At 47.6% G+C, this 20,880-nt stretch overlaps 2 protein-coding genes across 2 annotated transcripts in view; one reads left to right on the forward strand and one right to left on the reverse strand.

Annotated features, from left to right (window-relative positions):
• Nucleotides 1–4,781, forward strand: part of LOC119171593 (signal peptide peptidase-like 2B) — a 6,010-nt gene extending 1,229 nt beyond the window's left edge. The window contains exons 3-8 of the mRNA XM_075893004.1: nucleotides 536–610; nucleotides 789–836; nucleotides 1,018–1,171; nucleotides 1,420–1,497; nucleotides 2,875–3,029; nucleotides 4,347–4,781. Of these exons, the coding sequence (XP_075749119.1) occupies nucleotides 536–610; nucleotides 789–836; nucleotides 1,018–1,171; nucleotides 1,420–1,497; nucleotides 2,875–3,029; nucleotides 4,347–4,487 (651 nt within the window). The 3' untranslated portion in view covers nucleotides 4,488–4,781. The remainder of the gene's footprint in view (nucleotides 1–535; nucleotides 611–788; nucleotides 837–1,017; nucleotides 1,172–1,419; nucleotides 1,498–2,874; nucleotides 3,030–4,346) is intronic.
• A 79-nt stretch (nucleotides 4,782–4,860) lies between these two features.
• On the reverse strand, nucleotides 4,861–20,844 carry LOC142814328 (uncharacterized). The gene is made up of 4 exons (XM_075893005.1): nucleotides 19,646–20,844; nucleotides 17,641–19,586; nucleotides 10,497–10,874; nucleotides 4,861–4,877 (listed from the first exon to the last, which is right to left on the reverse strand). The coding sequence occupies exons 1-4, from the start codon at nucleotides 20,842–20,844 to the stop codon at nucleotides 4,861–4,863; spliced, it is 3,540 nt and encodes a 1,179-aa protein (XP_075749120.1).
• Nucleotides 20,845–20,880: the final 36 nt, after the last annotated feature.

Genomic DNA, 20,880 nt, shown 5'->3' on the forward strand with positions numbered 1-20,880 from the left:
GCAAACAAGTATTTAGCGTCTGCAGCCAATGTCGGAGTGAACAACTTCAATTTAGCTTCAATAGAATCAACCAAAGCGTGACACTGATTTGAACAACAAAAAAAGAAAATCGACGCTTACGTTCTCGCAAACTTGCGGAGGAGCTGTAGCAAAGAAGTATTAGACTCTTATTAGCTCTGAAACAAATCATGCCATTAAATTGTCTACAATTGAAACAACAGGCATTGATGTAATTCTGGGACTGTTCCACTACCATTCCCTCAACTTGTTTTAGAGAGTGAGAGAGAGAGAGAGATAGAAAGATAGAAGTGTTCATAAATGAATACGTGAAACTATCTAATGTGCTGATATGGATGCGGCTTATAATTTGCAATTCTCAGGTCGTTAGTGTATAACTAATGTTTCACAGTCATTCGTAGCAAACTGAATGCAGTTGTAATGCATCCACGTAAGCAATTTCTGACGGCGCGGAATACATTAACGAAAGGTGACTTTTAAACGAACATTCTTATTGGTTTCTTTTTTTTCTTTTCAGGTTATCTGCGTTTTGTTGGTCTTGCTTTTCTTTTATGATATCTTCTTCGTATTTGTCACGCCCTATCTGGTGCCGGTAAGTCAACTTATAATAGTTAGTACAACTTAAGAGCAGTTATGCAGCACATAGCATTTGAAAAAGTGAACTTGGGGCGAAATAAGCTTAATTGAAATAATCAATGAATGTTCGATGTGCTGCCAGTCTTAAAAAAATTTGCCCATGAACTCTATTTTCGTGCTCCTTCTTCGTACAGAAATCAATGCCTCATAACCAGACCGGCAGCTTCGCCCAGTCATCAGGTGTAAGTATAGCTGAAGGCACGATTTACTCTTTTTGTAATCCTTAAATACGGTAAATTTTGTATCAGAGTCATGACAATTACAATTATCTTCCGATAAAAACGTAATAATAGTGACAAACCGATGATAGGGGTGGGCCACTATGCAGTAGCGGCAAAATTTTCTCCCACCTTGTGTTCGCAGAAAGGAGATAGCATCATGGTGGAAGTTGCTCGAGGAAAAGGCACCGATGAGCACATACCAATGGTTCTGCGCGTGCCACATTTGAGCAACGAAGACATCAGCGCATGCTTCGGAGAGTACTCCGTTCTCGGATTTGGAGACATCCTTATACCAGGTTTGACAACTCTTACTTGCTAACTTCGTTTCGGTGCCGGTATCTCCTGAAACGTATAAATACGTAATCCCGTAGGCTCACTGGATTCATTAATGAAACCTCAATGGTTCTCCCAACTACACTGGCTCATGACAGCAGTGGCGTCCAGTGTGCAGTTAAACTTTATATACATTGAAAATGATTTCGTCGAATAACACCGTGCATTATGTGCTCCCATTGCTCTCGCACAAAGCCTGTTTTTTTCGCAGGCTTTCTGGTCGCCTACGTGCGCAGTTTTGACTTGATAGCGACCCAGGGATGCCTCTACTACGCCACCAGCGTTACAGGTGCGCATTTACATTTTGTTATAGACGGGTAGAATTTTTTTGCCATTTGGGCTTCGTAAATTGAAGAGCAACAGACAGGACGAGTGCTACTTACAAATGCGAGTGTTTATTGGAAATCATCACTGCAGTTAGACAGCAGGTGCAGGGAAAGGGACTCCCGGTGATCATTATCTAAACAACAACAACGGAAAGAGAGACAGGCATGAACAAATAGTCATGGATTTTTTTAACAAAGGAAATGTGATTCATGGGAAACCATATTTCAGCATGTTCTATACCCCCCTCACCTGTTTTAGTATTTTTATGTTCTTTACTCGTGGTTATTTATTATTTTACTTTGTCTAACTTCTTTGCCGTTGTTGAGCAGCCATCTGCATGAGTAAGTACGTTTCAGATTTCCGCTGCCTTTTTTTGTGCATTCATTAGCCGTGCATTATGTCATCAACTTATCACCCACCACGACACCCTTAAACTGATTGGCCCGTTTCCCTCCTGGTCTCCCGCAACAATGTTGTTGTAAATAAAACAATAAATCAAATAAATCATATCACGCGGGTATTTTCACGCCTGTCTCATCTTTTTGCTGGTTGCCGACGGTCCTGTGCTCATGCAGCTTATTGTCTAGCTGCTGGCATGCTTTCCAATAAGTGTTCGTAGTTGCCAGGAGTGCTCGCCCCGTCTGCCAGTGAGACTCACTTTAGGCTAACATTTATGGTTTTTTTTTCTATAGGGGTTACGATCAAATCAGTAACTGGGGCGAGGCCTCATATAAGCAACGAAATATGAATGAATGAATGAATGAATGAATGAATGAATGAATGAATGAATGAATGAATGAATGAATCTTTATGTCATCTTGGACACTTTTCAAGAAAAGTACCGAAGCTAAAGGCGAGCAACGCCTGACAGGGGCCCCTGCACCCGTAAACACAGTAATACGCCATATTGCAATATTTAATGGCGGTGCTATTGACAGTGAACGAAAAAAACACACAAAATTGCAATATTTTCCGATACAACTAAACAAGAAAAAAAAACGTATACACCATTACGCTCGCAGAATCATTGTGCTACTATTTTCTTCAAAATATAGGCCATGACATATGAAAAAAGAAAACAAGATAAATGCTGATAGGAGGAAAAACAACTAATATAAAAAACGGCAAGATGTAGCGCTGAACATATAATTTACAACAGTATACAGAGATAAAGATACGAACGTAACCATATACATAATTACTATAGAAAAACCAACAAACATATTTATACATATATACATATACACAAATGTATGTGCACACACATACACATAATGAACAATCACTCTCTCAAACCCTGTGTTAGTAACACTTGCTTTTGTGAATATCGTGAGCGCAGCCTACGGCGTCGGCCTTGTGGTGACCTTCGTTGGCCTCTACATCATGAAGATGGCCCAGCCCGCCCTGCTGTACCTTGTTCCGGCAACGCTCATTCCCGTCATTCTCGTCGCCTGGTATCGCGGGGAGCTTCGAGAGATTTGGTACGGATACAAGGTGGGCCGCCTGCACTGCATGCACGCTGTAAAAACGGAGATAAGCGCCGCGTAGTTAACTGCTTCAGAAGTTATGTGCATTACCCACGTTGCAAGCAGGATGAAATACTGCGCGACATACACGTGGTCTTCTTCACTGGTGGGTGGGAGTGGGGATGGAGCGAAGGTTCATTGAAGTGTGCTCCTTCCCTATTAAATCAATGTACGGGGCAGACTTCACCCCCCCCCCTCCTTTTAAATGTTTAGGGAGCCCCCCCCCCCTACCCCACTCCATGCGCACGCCTCTTCTGGGAAAGTGAGTATGCATTATTTTGGCTAAGCGAGCCTAATGCTTAACACGAAGAAAATAAAAAAGGAACGCACGGCCCATAGCTGTACCCTTCTCTTGTTCGTCCTCGTTAGCCGCGCTGTTGGAGACGAACGCTGTACCTCATCGCGAAATCAGATATGTGTGCATTGACCGGTTACATCGTCTTATGTGAGCCGATAACGCGAACGAGGAATAGAGAGAAAAGAATAGGCATTTATTGTGTCGCCATAGGATGGTGCTTCAAGGAGCCGACCTCTTTGCAAGGTGCTTCCATCGTAAGCGGCCTTTCGACAAGACAAATGGTCGTCTAGGATGGAGTTCGAGGAGCTTATTTCTAAAGCTTGGTTTCGGAAAAGATAGGTCGTAAGAACGAAAAGGTGGACGGGATGTAAGAGCTGAAGATATAGCATTCGTTGTTATTACGGGCACCATTTCATTAAATATCACAACCTCTGTACTTAGATGCGCGTGGGAGCTTCTTTCTATGCGTCCACGCTAACAAGCACGTGCACACTCATGCAAATTTATGAGTGAGTTTATATGTTCAGTTTGTGGATTTCACCTGTGTGAGACGTCTCTTATAATCATATGGTGGTTTTGGGACGTTAAACCCCAGCTATTATTACTATCCACCTGCGCGATTCAGAGTGTTATTTCAGGGTCATTGGAACGGTGCTCAGTGACTATCGTGCAGGTGGAAGGAATTCCGTTTTAAAACATTCTACGATGTTGTCTTTGTTATGACCGCAAGATTGCTCACATTGACCAATCGGCTCTTTGGAACACTTGAAAGACACCACCTTTATAAAAATTGTTTTACTATTATCCGAATTCACGACCACGTGCTTAGGAGCACAATATCGTATTTACAGCAACGAGTGCTTCAATTCAAGTGTGACTGAAAAATTTTAGGACTGCATTCGATGCTTTAACGTTCGGGATGACGCAAACGGCACAACATGCACAATCTTGTCTCTGCCGCATATGAGACATTGACTTCTGTCGCAGCCTGAGGCGTCATTACCTTCCGAGGAGGAATTGGAGCTTCCCACAATGTCGGGCAAGAGGAGAAACTCCAGCGACGAAGAAGAGCGGCGTGCCTCGTCGCGTCCCTCGACATTGGCCATTGAGACGCCTGCAGAGACATAGGTGGCTCCTTCGCGGTCCGCCATGTTCCCCGTGCACCACTTCCCGTCTCCAGTGCCGCAAACGCGGGCATCGCCACAGTACCAACTGCCTCCGCATTACTTTTGAACAATGTTGACTCGCTAAACTGTTCTGAGCTTCACTGCGTGTACCGGTATATTCGCCTGCACGTATCCCTATTTATTCGATTGTACCCGGGCATTTATAAAGCGCCACGTAGTAACGAATAAAACAACGACGATCAATGGAAAAAGTAATAGAAAACGATAGGTACAGCCTTCGTCCCGTTAGCAGTCTCTCTTGTGCGTATTGTAGCTGATATTTGAACTTGTGTGCACACGGCGAGAAACCTTGTGCAAAAAATACAATGTTTCTGCTAGTCTGTGCAATAAGCTGAAACAGACAAAAAATAAATACCAGCTGCTTAATGACTGTTACATTCAACGACTACAAAAAATAGCAGCATATCCACGGAGTGAATGATGGAGAGTGGGGCGAAGAATTCGTCCGTCCATTCGTTCTTGCTTCCGTCCGTCCATGCGTCCGTCAATGTGACCGTCCATGCGTCCATCAGCCCGTCCGTGCGTGCGTCTGTTCGTGCGTCCGTCCCTGCGTTCGTCCATGCAGCCGCCCCTGCGTCCGTTCATGCGTCCATCCATGCATCTGTCTATCCCCCGTATTCAGAAACGCTCCTCGACTCGAATTCCATCCTTTACTTGAGTGAGTAGGGAGCCTACATGAACGGCCGTTTTTTGGGTGGAGACATCTTAATAAGTGCCTTCAAGAAACTCAGCCAAAACCAGCGGGCAACGGGGCACGCTGTTGCCAGAGAGAGAGAGAGAGAGAAAACTTTATTTGCGCATAACGCGGAGCATTCCAAATGGTCGGGCCCCTATTCCAGGGCTCCGCTGGCCCTAGCCATCATCTCTACCCGTTGGACCAGCCAGCGCTGATCAACAATGGCCGAGCTGGACAGCAGCGCCTCCCATTGTTCCTCTGTGTTGTTCATCATTGTGATGCGTACACTCCCACGTGATGTGAAACAGAGTTGGTGTGGCCCCACACCACGGACATATATCTTTGTATGCTGTTGGTAGAATACATGCAGCCTGTGTAAGTTCGTGTATGTGTTTGTTTGGATTCTGCGTAATGCCACCGATTCCATTGCTGTAAGTTTCTTATGCGGTGCTGGATACACTTTTCTATTGTCCCTGTAATACTGAAGAATTGCACCAAAGTTAGGGTCTAGGGGCGTTGGATCCTCTATTGCAGTGTGCAAGGAGGCTCGGTAATCTGTGAAGCCTCGAGCCGCCTCATCCGCAAACTGGTTACCGGTGACGCCCTCGTGCCCTGGCGCCCAGATAATGGTTTGGGTGTATTCAATTGGGAAGTCCTTGTGAGCTTTGGTTAGAAATTGGAAGGCCTTCATACATATTCTACCTTTTTCGTAATTTCTACATGCAGCCTGTGATTATTGTCATTGGGGCTTTTCGCTCCCTGCCCTCCTTGATTGCCAGCGCGATCGCTATCTCCTCCGCTTCTGTGATAGAGGCTTGGGCTATGGAGGCACAACTTGTGACGTTTCCTTTTAGGTCTGTGACCACGGCCACCATGTTCTTTGCATTTGCCTGATATGGTGCAGCATCAGTAAATCTCACCGTATTCAGATATTTTGTCTGTTTATTTATGTAAACGGCTCTTGCTTTACGTCTTCCAGCATGTAAAACTGGGTCCATGTTCTTCGGTAGGGGGCATATTTTTGTACCAGGCTCTGACTGAGCACGACAATTCCTTAGCTCTTCCATGTGCCTGTACTTGTTCGCCGAGGCCGATCCTCTGAAGAAGTTTTCTGCCGGTTGTCGTCTGTAGCAGGCGGTTAATCTGGGTGGTTACTTGTGCCTCAGCCAACTCATCAAATGTATTGTGAAGTCCGAGCGCTAATAGCTTCGCAGTTGAAGTGCTTTGTGGTAGTCGCAGAGCCGCTTTATACGCCATCCTTATTATTTTGTCTGCTTTTTCTTTCTCCTCTCTATTCATGTTGTGGTAGGGTAGCGAGTATGTTAGTCTGCTGATGACTAAGCTCTTTACCAAACGAAGCACGTCTTGTTCTTTCAGTCCAGCACTATTGTTCGTTATTCGAACTATCATACGAACAATTTGTTGAGCTGTTCGTTTAAGCATATTCAGTGTGTGGAGACATCGCTGAATGGACTGTAATCTCATCCCTAAGATACGAACAGTTGTTTTCTCTGGTATAATATTGCCGTCTAGCTTGACCTCAAGGCGGAGGCTCGGGTCTGTCCTTTGTTTTTTACTCTTGGAGAACCGAATGAGTTCCGATTTGTCTGCTGAGCACTGAAGCCCCCTTTCTTTAGTGTAATCTTCGATGGTTTTAGCTGCCAGTTGAAGCCGCTCTTCTTTTTTTCCGCCAAGCTACCCTTGGTTGTCCATACAGTGATGTCATCCGCATAGAAGGAGTGTCGGATGTCGGGAATACCTTCCAGTTTTTTTGGCTAGACCAATCATGGCTATGTTGAAAAGCGTAGGCGAGATCACAGCGCCTTGTGGTGTGCCTTTGCTCGGTGGGTGGAAGACATTGGATTCGTGTTCTCCTAATCTGATAACAGCGGTTCTTTTAGTAAGGAATTTCTGTACATATTTGTACGTCCTTTGACCGCAGTTTGTCGCTGCTAGCCCATCTAATATGGCCTTATGGCTTACGTTGTCAAAGGCGCCTTTTATGTCGATAGCCATGACAATGTTTTCTCCTGCTTTTGGAACATTTGTTAGTACTTCCTCCTTTAAAAGCAGAAGGATGTCCTGTGTCGAAAAGTTCGAGCGGAAACCAAACATGGTGTTTGGCAACAAGTTATTTTGTTCAAGGTGCCGTTGAAGTCTGGCATTTATTAATCTCTCAAACACTTTGCCTAAGCACGAGGTAAGAGAGATTGGCCTGAGGTTTTCTATTGCCAATTTCTTTCCTGGTTTGGGTATCATAATTATTACAGCATGCTTCCATTGCTGTGGTATAGTGCCATTCACCCAGTGTTTGTTAATGAAGTTTAGAAGCGCTGTTATGGCTTCGTCATTCATGTTGCGAATCATGGCATTGGTGATTTGGTCCGCCCCAGGCGCTGTGTTGCGTTTCATGCTGACGATTGCCGCTCTGACTTCGGCATGCGTGAAAGGTGCATCCAGTTCTGAGTTTGGGAGCCCAGTGTATTTAGCCTGGTAAGGGGCTGTGATGGCTCGGGCGCCGAAACACTTAATATAGATGTCTTGAAGCAGGTCATCTTTTGTGCCTTGATATGTGTGCAATAATCTTTCTAGAGATTTTTGTCCTTCGCGTTTAGTTTTCAGAGGGTCAATCATAGCTCTTAGGATATTCCATGTCTTTGCTGTTCCTAGGGTTCCATTTAGTGAATCGCAAAATTTTTCCCAGTTGACTGTCGCGAGTTGATTAGCGTACTGTTCGGCTTGCTGCGTTATTTCTTCAATTTTCGCTTTGAGTTTCTTATTTCGCTTTTGCCTTTTCCATCTTTTAGTGAGGTTTCTTCTTGCTTCCCACAGGTGGAGAAGGTGAGCGTCTACTTCATCATCTGTTCTGGCGACAGTTTTGGTGTACATTTGCTTTTCATTACGAATTACTTTGCACCACTCATCCAAGTCGTCTATGGCGGTCACGTGCGCTTTTAGCGCTTTTCTATATGCCTGCCAGTCTGTAATTTTGGCTGTGCCAATGTGTTTGCGGATTCGGCCGGTGCGTATTGTGGTGCTTAGTATGTAATGATCACTGCCCAGGTTTTCAAGGGTGTTGTACCAGTCCACGCTGTGGCAGTTTTGTACTATCGTCAAGTCCGGACTTGTGTCCATGGATACGCTGTTGCCTATCCTCGTTGGTATTGCAGGGTCAGTTAACAGAGTCATTTTCAGTTTCTCTATTTGTCTTGCGATATTATATCCCCAGCTTGCATGCCTGGCATTAAAGTCCCCAACTATGATTAATGGATTCCCTTTCGCCAGTTTTGCTGTCTCTTGAACGAGCTTGTCGAACGTTGCTCTCTTTTGTCTTGGGGGACTATAGATATTAAGTATGAAGGCGCTCTTTCCATGGCTTCTTTTGTAGGTTATTTCTGTAATGATATGCGGGATATCCGCCTCTTCAATGGGCTGATGACATATTGCTGTAATTGAGTTATCGACTAATGTAGCAACTTTCCATTCTGCGTCCCCGGTACTATAAGTTTCATAGCCCCGTAATTTTGGTTGTGTTCCGGCTTCCTGGACTGCTATGACAGCAGGCGGCTTTTGTTGCGACGCCACCAGCTGCAACAGTTGCCCTCTTTTCCGCCGGAAACCACGGCAGTTCCACTGCCATATTTCGCACTTTTCTGACCGCTGCGTTTGATGATTAGCCATTATGCGTCTCCTGGTTCATGGCCGACAATCCGGGCCTGTTGTAAATTTTCTCAACTTTTTCTCTGATGTTGATGCCTGTGGCATGCTTTCGCAAGGCTTTCGTGAATTCGACGTGTTGTGCCTGGATTTTCTTGTCCAGAATCTCGAGATTTTTATCTACATTTATCATTACCTGCTCTATAACTGTCGGTATAACTTCCTTTAATGTTTCTTTCAGCATCGACGACGTAATCATTGAGTCACCTCCTGCATTCGGTTGCGTCTGCGATTTCTGGCCACTCTGGGTGGGTATAGAGTTTTGTTGCGGGTGCTGCGTTTGTTGCTTTTTTAGTTCCCTATTTTCGCGTTCTAGGTCACCTATTGTCACCCGCATTATCTCTAACTCACGTTCTAAGCGCGTGGGTTGTGGTGTTTGGTGTGAGTGTTGGGAGGATTTTGCTGCCCAGCTCACCTGGTTCTTCGCGTCCTTTTTCTGCGCCTTCTTGCCCTTGTGCTGTTGTTGCTTTGCTTGGGCCTGCCTGTGGCCACCATTCCTGGAGTTGGAGTAGTCTCGAGAGCCGGACCTGGATCGGGATGTAGATCGAGATCTGGATCGGGAACTGGAACGGGCCCTGCTTGGCGGTGCAGAGTCCTCGCGGTCCGTGCTGAACCAGCGTCTCTTGAGTACGCCAGTGGTTTTTGGTGTGCTCTGTTGGTGCGACAGCAGCGACCGGCCCTTTTGAGGGACGCGTTTAAGTTTCTTGGTGCACTCCGATGCCGCCGTGGGATGGCGTCCGCCGCACAGGGCACATTCCGTATCGCAAGTGTGGTCCTCAGGTGGGTCTCTTAGGCGACAGTTACTGCACGCCTTTGTCATTGGTGTGGGACAAACATCCGTCCTATGTCCCTGGCTCTTGCAGAGTTTACAGTACTGCCATGTGGGTTGATAAGGCACGCACGGCATTTCGCCACCGTAATAATACACGAAGCGCGGCAGTATTGGTCTATCGAACGTGATCACTGCAGTTTGTGACTGTCCGAGCATGCGGGCTTGAACAACTGTCACTCTTTGAGTGCGCACTCGGAGATGGCTCAGGAGTTCAGCTTCTGGCGTTTCGCGTTCTAATCCGCGTACCACCCCTTTCAGGTATCCATCAGGAGTGGATATGTAGATGTTCACGGGATATTTGGTGCCATTGAGCTCCAGTGTCTTTATCTTCAAGATCCTTTCTGCTACATCTTCGTACGGAGTGCTTGCAATAATTATGTTTGATTCGTTGCGAAGGCGAAGCAGAAATTTGTGGCTGTTACAGGCCTCCGGGTCACCGCTCGCATGTTCTATCGCTCGCGCAACCTGGTATGCTTTCAGTTCCTTCACAACTAACCCTGGTCTGGGCCACATGATAATCTTCATATCGTTTTTGGGCAACGGCGCCGCGCGCGTTCGTCGTCAGCCCCTTTCAGATGCTGTTCCGCGTTGCTCTTCTGCAAGCGTTCTGGCGCCAGAGCTGTTGCTCTCAGTTTCGCCTCGAGCAACGCTGTCATCACTCGCGGCGCGTTCTTGTTTCCTGATGCGTTTTCGCTGTCGCAATGACATAGCTACCTGCCACTGACCATTCTTGGCTTCATCGTCGCGTTCCTCCGCAGAGTCTTTTTCCTTGTTCTCGGCGTCGCTAGTAGATTCCCCTTGTAGCACTTCGTCAGGTGAAAGGAAATCTTCATTGGCGTCTACCGCAGAGCTCACTTGGGTTTCGATGTCTTGGTCATCCATGTCCATAAGTGCCTGGGCTAGTTCAGGGTCGTTGTCCGTTGGGGTTCGGGCAGGTGCAGCGCAACGCGTCGGCCGAGAGCTGGCTGCCAGGACTCCGCGTTCCGCTTCGCCGCGAGGCTTAGCGTGGCGGGTTGGCATGCTCTGCCGAAGGTCTTCACTTCCCAGAGGAAACCGGGATCGCTTGTCCAAAAAGGTGGTGTCAGCGTGTACCTGACGTCTTCCTGCGCAATTGCCGTAGTTTCACTGGTAGTCACATGATTTTAACCGCTGCTAGGTACGATGATTGACGGAGCCGATGTGAACGCGTGTGCACTCCTCGGCGCCACCTGGCGGTCTCCCACGCTGTTGCCAGCTTCCACCAAATTCAGCATAGTTTTCTGTGCGCCGCCATTTTGGAGCCAGCCACCGCTCCCTCCAGCTACGCGAAGTACGGCGCAACAAAAAGGAGCCGACTGAGTGACAGCGGCGGTTCTCAGGGTCGTGTAAGCGACCCAGTTCTCAAAGTGAGCACACGAAGAAATCCGCAGCCCACACACAAACACTTGCGACATAATACTGAGGTTACGCTGACACGAACGCAAGCGTGGCAACAGCTCAGACTAGCGAGCGCGTCTCCGTACGAACGCGCGGACGCGTCCCGTTTGTGGGCTTCCTACTCGCAATGCGTGGACGCAGCAACGACAACTTCGGTTATCTACTCATTCGCGAACACCGCGAAACACATATACGTGTGCCGCAGGAAAAAACAGTGAACGGAGTACGCAGTACTCACAGAGCAGATACGAGACGCACTGGTGGGCTCCCAGCCGTCTCGCTTCACTAGAGCCAGCCATAGTTGTCGTCGGCCAGGGCTCGCTGGGAAGCGGAACATTCGCACCCCCTTTCTGTTGTGGTTAGTGCAGAGCGGTACGCAGCATCCTGGCATTCTAAGGCTTCACCGGCAGCGTTTAACACGCTACCGCAACGTTCGACGTCGTATTATTGAGAACTAAACGCAACCGGGCGTAAACGCAGTGCGGGCACCAAGATGGGGCGACAGCGCGGCGTTGCTGTCTGGCAACATTGTGTTTTGGCGGGCGGCGGTGCGTTGGCGGCATGTAGTGGGTCAAAGGCTGACATCACCCTAAAAACGGCCGTTCATGTAGGCTCCCTATGAGTGAGTTGAGCACTGCGCCGCTACTCGACTGAAATTGACGCTGCGCTTCTGAAGAATCGCTGAAGAATATTGCCGATATGCAGTGACTTGTTCTGGCAAGAGACGGCGCTCCCATCGACTTTTTCAAGTCGAGGAGAGTCCTTGAGTGAAGGAGCGTTTCTGAATACTGGGGTATGTGTCCGTTCGTCCATCTATTCAACACTCCAAGTACCACCATCTCGCATCTTTTCATCATATATTCCCCATATAGAAGCACCGCCATCCAGCGGACATTCCAAGGACTAAACGAGAGGTGGCACACGCACACTTTCTTACGGCTTGCGCTTCGGGTCCACTTCCCACCCTTAACCACCTCGAGTTCATGGTATATACTAGTTCACTGTATTCATGGCACTGCGGCCGAACGCTCGCTAAACTTTTCGAAAACCAAGGAGGTTACGCCCAGCGAGTATGTAGTAGCAAACTTTTTCAGTCAGATAGTGCTCAATGTACATGCCAATGACTGCTAATGGGAAATGAGAGGTGGAGAATTCGGCTTTTACTTTCTTACGGCTTGCGCTTCGTATCTACTTCCCATTTTTAACCACCTCGAGTTCATTCATGGTATATACAAGTTCATTGTATTCATGGCACTGCGGCTCAACGCTCACTAAACCTTTCTAAAGCTAAGGAGGTTAACCCAGCGAGTACAACGTAGCAACCCTTTCTTGTCAGATAGTGCTCAATGTACATGCCAATGGCTGCTAATGGTGATCGCATCCTGTGCGTTAACTAAAAGCCGAATGCTCCTGTCTCTCATTCCCCATTAGCAGCCATTGACATGTACATTGAGCACTATTTTTTATTGTTCAACAACGCACAGAGGAAGTCTCTCACCGGCACCACCTTGGAGGTCAAAATGTTATACTTGTTACATACTACGGGGGACGAACTAATGCCGCTGGATGGAGTTTCGCCCCTAAAAAAAAAAGTTTCCATAGGGTCCAATGTTATGCAGAGGAGGTGTTCTGTTGTCGGCTTCACTAGATTACTTCCTGTGAGCGCTTCGCGCGCCATGGATCCTATGCGCGAGCTGTCTCACCGCAGGCAGCAAAACTGCGTCGTCGAATGCGACTTTCATCAGCCCACTCCGTTTATAACGTCTTCAGCAAATAGTGAACGGTTAGTATGACCCGTATTTGATCACGTAAGGCTCCGCGTTTTCGGAGTTTATTTTACAGTGACGCTGTATATCTACAAAAATCGCGATGAAAAACGTAACTAGCGGTTGAGCAGTTGCACCTGGATAATGAGCGATTTAAATGAAAGTTGGTCTAGTCAGAATACTTGCACGATTGATGCAGCGCTAAAGATGAAGATCCCCTCCCTCGTCCCAATCAAATGCAGAGGACGAGCGTGGCTGCGATTCCAATGGAGGTGGAAATGTTGTAGGCCCGTGTGCTCAGATTTGGGCGCACGTTAAAGAACCCCAGGTGGTCGAAATTTCCGGAGCCCTCCACTACGGCGTCTCTCATAATCATATGGTGGTTTTGAGACGTTAAACCCCACAAATCAATCAATCAGAGGACGAGAGTTGTCGTGCAAATGAAAGGTTCATTAAAAAAAACTGGAAAACGAAGCCGAGCATAGCAGTTATGCGCATAATTAAGAAAGTAAAACATGTCATCTTAACATCAATCATACGTCGGGCGAAAATTGAGAGCTCACTCTTATTTTCTCATGAAACATAGTTCGCCCATATAGGACAGGCTCGGACTCGCACTCATCGGTGTTCTCTTCAACCGGACTCGCCCGTACTCGCTCACAAAATATTTTCCTCGGTCGAACTCACTCGGACACAGGCATGCGCAGAAAACTATTAGTCGCTTGAATTCACTCAGACTCGAGGGTCTATCTGAGCCTGAGTGAGTCGACTCATGAGTTTGTTAACAGGTTATTAGCTGTTTTGTTTAAGCTGTCGATGAGTTTAACACCGGTATCTCGCGTAACTGGTGGTATTCTGGGAGCTTTGGACCTCGTATTTTCAAATACGAGCTAACAGGGCTTTAAGTACACAAAGGACATTTTTATAGCAAGTGAACTTACGGGAAGTGTTTCTAGAAGGCCTCCGTTCGAAAGAAAGGGGGGAGGGGAAGTCAAGACCCCCTCTCTCCTTCGTAACTCACCTGGAGAGAAAGAAGTGAGAGAGAAAAGCAGGGAGGTTAACCGAGTCAAGCTTGGTTGGCTACCCTGTACATGGGGTGAGGGAAATGGTGAATAAGAGAAGAACTAGAGAAAGAAAGAAAAGGGTGACAGTATAATGCTGCAAGTTGAGTGGATGGGACGAGACGTCAGCAAAACTAACGTGGGGCTCACTCGGACTCGGTCATAAATACACCGCGTCCTTGGGGCTCCCACATGCTCACACTTGTCAATGTTTCCTGTGCGAAACTTGGAGACCTGTCCCATGTTTTACAAAAAAAAAAAAAACACGGCCCCGTGCATGTTACGGTCACGGTACCCCCTCAAACTTAGTATCATGGGCCCGTCTGTCTTTTTTTCTCAAAAAAGTGACACACCTTTGAGCCTGACAGACCTTTGAGAATTACCGGGTGAGTTAACATAATTATTCAGGTCTCAACTTCCCTAGTAATGCGAAGTTTTAGATAGTACTATTGAATGACAGTCCCCCCCCCCTTTTTTTTCCCTCCTTTCCTGTTTTTCGCCATGTGTGAGCTTATGCATATTTCGCTTGCTAGCGCTGATCGAAGGCCACTGCCGCTGTGCTTAAGCCGACAACTAAGTTGTGAACTACTAGCGTTTCTTTTTTTTTTAAGGTGAATGCTCTAGATGCCTCATCAAACGCGTCAATCGACCGTAGGCGTCGGTGACGGTATAAACACTAGCGATGGGAAGAATCATTATCGCGCGATGATGTTACCGTAAGACGTCAGCAGGACGCCACAGATAACCAACATTTATGACGTCATCATGACATCAGATAACGCGACACCGATTATCACGTCATGACATGACAACATCACTTGGTCAAGGGTAAACCGATCATGGAGGCCGTGCTAAACTAAGTTAGATGTAGACAGTTTTCGGAAAGTTGCGGGGTAGGATCAATACGCTGCTAAAGGTTGGGTAGGTGGTATAGTAGGTAATTCATATTCGTTTAGTGACTTGGGAATGCGGCAACAGACAACAGATAAAAAAAAATACATCTAAATAAAGTGCCGTATCACGGAGGAAGAAATGAATTATTTGCTTCCTATACTTGCTGAATACATCAACTGAGAAGAAAAAGAAGATGCATTTCACCTTTAACTCGAGTAGTGATATAGTAAAGCTTTTTTGTTTGCTGGTGACTGTGTAGTTTATCGGAAAATAACCAGCTACTGAGACGTGACACTACTACAAAATTATTTGGTTACCGTATCACAGTGGTGCCGCACGTGTCCATGAAATCGAACGTCGCGAAATGCTAAAGCATGTGCGTAACCAGGTGCAATGTTATCTCTCCATCCAGTTAGAGGCGAAGCTGCTTATAGCGGCACCCATTCGTCTCTCGTAGTCGTAGTCATAGTGTGTAACAAGTGTTACATTTTGACCCGCAAGGTGGTGCCGGTGGGAGATTTCTCGTGTGCTTTGTTGAACAATAAAACGTTCGCGGCGTGCGCGTTAACTAAAAGCCGAATTCTCATGTCTCTCATTCCCCCATAGCAGCCATTGGCATGTTCCAGTAGGAAACGTTCGTAGAAGTAGAAGTGTTAAAAGCCGACTTCCGCTGTCTCTCATTCCCAGTAGCAGCCGTTGTTTACCTCCAAGGTAGTGCCTGGTGAGATTTCTCCTGTGCGTGTATAAACAATAAAAATTTTTTGTTTAAAACGCCGTTGATTGATGAAATAAACCAACGAAAGACGCCAGATGTTTTCTAAAAGCAAAACGAAAAGACGCCAGATGTTTCTAAAGCAAAACAAAAAGAAGACGCCAGCTGCTTAACGAAAGATTCTAGGGTTTTCTCGAGCGCACTCAAAAAATATTTGCTACATGTAGATCAATAGTAATGACCATGTACTAAGCCTTACACATAGTTTGATGTTTTGTCTATACTTGATTATTTCATTATTTATGAACAAAGTGCAACAATGTGTATCTTCTTGTATTTTTGTTCGTTTGTTGAAAAATCAACGTTTTTTGATGTTTTTGATTTTTTTCTTATATACAAATTGTATACCTCCCGTTAGACCCCTTACTAGCCTATGGCTATGGGTCTAATCAGTGTTGTGCATTTCTTGAAATGTGGTCATAACAACATTGTCACACATGTCCCGTTTATTAGGGAGGCGATCGCCGGGCTAATTCCAAGAGCCGAAGTATCGGCCCCCCGAACCGCACCACGAAAGCATGGACAATTTAGAAGTGGTCCTTTTTGGTGCGCCAGCGGACGCCGGCCGTGGCCCAAAGAACAAGACAGAACCGAGAGTTGATAAACAAACAAATTATAATCTCAATAATGGCAGATCGAAAACAATACACAAAAATGCACACTCCACAATAGTTGCACACAATACGTCACCAATCAAACCAATCAATCAACGTACTACACAATACAATCAGCCACACTTGCAACAACGGACACGGACAACAATACGCACTACAATGCAGTCGCATGCATTGAACAACCAAGACACTTAAAGACTAAAGAGATAGAAATCCTATTCAGTCCAAAGTTCTTGGAAACAAAGTCGAGATGATACTCTTCCGAGAATCACTCACTCAAAGTCCAGTGTTGTTGTCGTTCCGCAGCCCTCGAAGTTTCTCTTCCAGGAAACCTCGCGTCCTCAAATGGCCACTCTCCAAGCTTCAAGCTTCTTCGCCAGAAATCCGTCGGCTTCCCACACGCAGCTGTTGCCCGCGTCTTCGCTCGATAGCGGTAAACCCACGCTCTTGCCTGTAGCTCGAGCCGTCCCTACGGACCAAAAACTTCGCCGACTACACGGCGGACTCTCTACGCACTCTGGCGCTCACTTCCGTCTCCTCCTGTTCTGTCACTACGGGCAGAACCTTCGCCGACTACACGGCGGAATTCCTACGCGCTCTGGCGTTAACTTCCGTCACCTCCTGCTTTCTCGTCTCGGCTGCTCGATTAAATACGTTCCGCGCCACCTTCCAGAACGTTCTCCTCATTTCGTCGGCGCGACGCGCAGCGAAGGCTGGGGAGAGGCACAAGACGGTTCGACTGCCCTCTCCGGAGGATGATTCACTCGGTCTGACCCCGCCTCTTTCGTTCTAGAAAAATCGCGGCCTTGCTGGGCCGCCGATGTGGGGTGAGGAGGATCGTCTGCGAAGCCGTGCTTCTGCGGGGAGAGCGCGCGCCCGGGAGCCCTGGATGTTTGTTTTCTTTTTTTTTTTACCTCGCGGCGTTTCTGCCGCCCGCTGTCGCAGGGATTTGGCGGCGCGCTCTTTTTTAGCGCTCGTTCTGTGACACTGCCCCCCACTTTAAGAATATTATCTCATAATATTCAAACCACACAAACGAGCGCGAACAGTCACCACACACTCTCACAGACTGTAACACAATCCGTCGCTCGTGACACGTCACATTCACAATATATCACGCAATACAATCTTACATTGTAGTTCAATTCCACAACACATGAAATATAACCACAGGCACATGAGTACAACACTCCACCACAAATTCCCAACTATACAAATGTACAAAGTTCATTCATTGCAACAATTGTACAATACATCACATCACATCACCGGAACAAACATTTTGATTCGCTCGATACTGGATAACACAATAACAACACAGCCTATTGCATTCATTACTGTCAGACCCTTCCAAAACATTCTAACTCGGCTAAGGTAGTCGGCACCAACGTTCTCGCTTCCCTTGATGTGCTCGACTCGGAACTGATACTCTTGCAGAAGCAAGCTCCACCTCAACACTCTGCTGTTGAGCTGTTTAGCCTGTTTGATGTATTGGAGAGGCTGGTGGTCAGTTTGGACCAAGAAAGGAACTCCGTAGAGATAAATATTAAACTTCTGTATCCCCCACACCAGGGCTAGACATTCTCTTTCGATGGTGCTGTAGGATGATTCCCGGGGAAGTAGTTTGCGACTGGCGTAGGCTATGGGATGGAGGGTCCCTTCGTGTGACTGCAAGAGCACAGCCCCAAGTCTGGTGTCGGAAGCGTCGGTGCGGAGGATGAATTCCTTGGTTAAGTCTGGGAGGCGGAGCACGGGAGGGTTCGAGATACATTCCTTGAGTTTCGCAAATGCTTTCTCGTGTGTCGTCGTCCATTTTACTAAATTGCTTTCACCCTTCTTGATCAGTTCTGTGAGAGGGGCGCTGATCTCGGCATAATTTGGAATGAACTCCCGGTAATAACTGGTCAACCCGAGAAAAGCGCGTACCTGTCGCTTCGTTTTTGGGGCGGGTGCAGCTTGGATTTTGTCAAGAGTCTTTCCCAGTGGAGCAAGCATGTTTTGTCCAATGTGATGACCCAGGAAATCAATCTCATTCATTCCCAACTCACACTTGCTCGGTCTCACGGTCAACCCGGCAGCCTGAATTCGAGCGAAGAGTTGTCTGAGAGTGGATAGGTGTTCCTCCCAGGTCGTGCTTGTTATGAGTACGTCGTCGTAGTAATGTTCAACGCCCGGGATTCCCTCAGTGACTAGTCGCATCAGCCGGGCGAACACGGCGGGTGCCGTTTTGATCCCGAAAGGCATGTAGCAAAACTGGTAGAAACAGGATTTTGTCGAAAACGCAGTTTTAGGTCTCGACTGCTGGGAGAGTGGGATTTGCCAGTAGCCCTTAACAAAATCTAACTTAGAGAAGTATCTTTTGTTTGTGGCACTGGCAAAAACGGCATCTGCCCTAGGCATGGGCTCTGCATCTGCTATCATGAGGTTGTTCAGGCGCCGGAAATCGACTACAAACCGCTTGGTTTTGTCTGGTTTGTCCACAAGCAACACTGGGGAATTATAGGGCGATTTCGAGACTTCAATTATGCCCAGTGTTTTCATTTGCTGTACCTCGGCCTCGATGTCTTTAGTCGTAGCAAAAGGTAACGGGTACTGTTTGACGTGGACTGGGGACTCCGTCACTGTCTCGAGGTGGCACTCCACCCAATCTGTCTTGCCCGGGACATTCGAAAATATTTTAGAGTGCGCTTTCATGGTTTTCTCCAACTCCTCCTTTTGTTGGTCCGTCAAACTTGGGCAGATCTTGACTTCAGTAATCCCTTCTGTCTGCACGAACTCCGGCACCGGTAGTTCCTGTTCATCTCCATTGTCAATAACCCCTACGATGGCTTGGCATTGATGTGGCGCATCTTGGTTCGTTTCCCGCTCCGCATACTTCTTCAGCAAATTGGCATGGAAAATTTTCGGCCCGCCCGGCGTCTTTATGGAGTAATCGAAGTCCCCAATTTTCGCCTGCACTTCGAAGGGCCCCTTCCAATGCAGCAAGAGTTTATTTTTGTCAGTTGGGAGCAGGATGAGAACCTTATCTCCTGGTTGGAAGACTCTATCCCTTGATTTTCGATTGTAGTGCTTAGCGTAGCGTACTCCCGCCCTTCGGAGTTCTTCGTGAGCTAGGCGGCACGTCTCTTCTAGACGATTTCGGAGATCCAATACGTACTGATAGGTTGTCTTCAGCTCATCGTCCAGCTCTTGGTTCGTCCAAACTTCCTTTAAGATCGCCAGGGGTCCCCAGACATGTCGGCCGTACAGAAGCTCGAACGGTGAAAAGCCGAGACTTGCCTGGGGAACCTCTCTGTACGCGAACAGCAACGGACCGAGGAGTCTGTCCCAGTTTTTGGTTTCTCCGCACACATTCTTTTGAGCATAGTCTTCAGGGTGCCATTAAATTTTTCCACCATACCGTTGGCCATCGGGTGGTAAGGGGTGGTATGGAGTTGGCGCACCGATAGAAGTCGTGCCACTTCCTTCATTAACTCCGACGTGAAATTCGAGCCCCGATCACTTAGGATTTCCCTCGGTACACCAAAACGGGAGAACATCTCCACGAGGGCCTCTGCGACTCGTTCGGTCTCTATGCCAGGTAGTGCAACTGCCTCCGGATAGCGCGTGGCGCAATCGACGAGAGTCAGGATATAGCGGTTTCCTTGACCAGATGGAGGTCGGATAGGGCCTACTATATCAATAGCTACCCTTTTAAAGGGGGTGTCTATGACGGGGGACTGGCCGAGTGACACGTGTGGCACCCTTCCTTTTGGCACAGTTCGCTGGCAGATATCGCAAGATGCCACGAACCGTTTCACGTCGGCTGTGACACCGGGCCAGAAGAATTCTTCCTGAATTCTGTCCTTGGTTTTCTCGGCCCCCAGGTGCCCCGCCATTATCCCATCGTGGGCTAGCTTCATAACAGCCTCTCGGTGGTTCTTCGGCACCAAGAGCTGTCGTATCCGCCGACCACTCCTCTCCGTATAGTACCTGTAGAGCAGTCCATCTTCCTGCTTGAACATTATCGCGCATTTACTATTACGGCATCTGAGGTCCTTGTCGATTTGCGCAAAGCAGGGTTTTAACGACTCGTCCTGGATTTGTTCCTCGGCATAGCTGAAGCTCGGGTCCTCTTCGGAATTGGGTGCAGGGAGGGGCTGGAATGGCTTCGACTGGGCTTTGGTCTGTGCTCGGCTTGCAACTGCGACTACGTCCTCGTCGGCCGTGGCTGGTTGGTCGTGAGGGATTGCAATCGATGGTAGATCGATTTCTGGGCCCTCTTCCAGTGGTTCGGGTTGGTCCGGCGAACGGGCGCCCTCGATGTTCCCCACGATTACGTCATACAATGGATCATCCATGCAGAAGGCAGAAACAATCCCACTGTAGAAGGGCGTCTCGATCCTGACCTTGGCCTCAGGCAGCCTCATGACCGAACGGTCGACGGTGTAAATCAGGCTGGTCTGGCCCGTGAGTTCATCGTCGCGGACTAGGTCTCTTCGTACTATTACAGTGGAGCACCCAGTGTCTCTTAAAACGTCTACACGCCTTCCCGCCACTTTTCCAGCCATCACAGGCATTCCCTTCGTAGCACCCGTTTGTTGTTT

Source organism: Rhipicephalus microplus, chromosome 4 (assembly GCF_043290135.1).
Source record: "Rhipicephalus microplus isolate Deutch F79 chromosome 4, USDA_Rmic, whole genome shotgun sequence".
Classification (NCBI taxonomy): Eukaryota; Metazoa; Arthropoda; class Arachnida; order Ixodida; family Ixodidae; genus Rhipicephalus; species Rhipicephalus microplus.

Bases quoted from the DNA above. Each gene is read 5' to 3' on its own strand.
- LOC142814328 (XM_075893005.1), bottom strand. From the start codon at position 20,844: ATGGCTGGAAAAGTGGCGGGAAGGCGTGTAGACGTTTTAAGAGACACT. The intron at 19,587-19,645 runs GTGTGCGGAGAA...GTTCGCGTACAG, and splicing joins AAGACTATGCTCAAAAGAAT to AGAGGTTCCCCAGGCAAGTC. The intron at 10,875-17,640 runs GTCTGACAGTAA...GCAATTGCGCAG, and splicing joins AGTTAGAATGTTTTGGAAGG to GAAGACGTCAGGTACACGCT.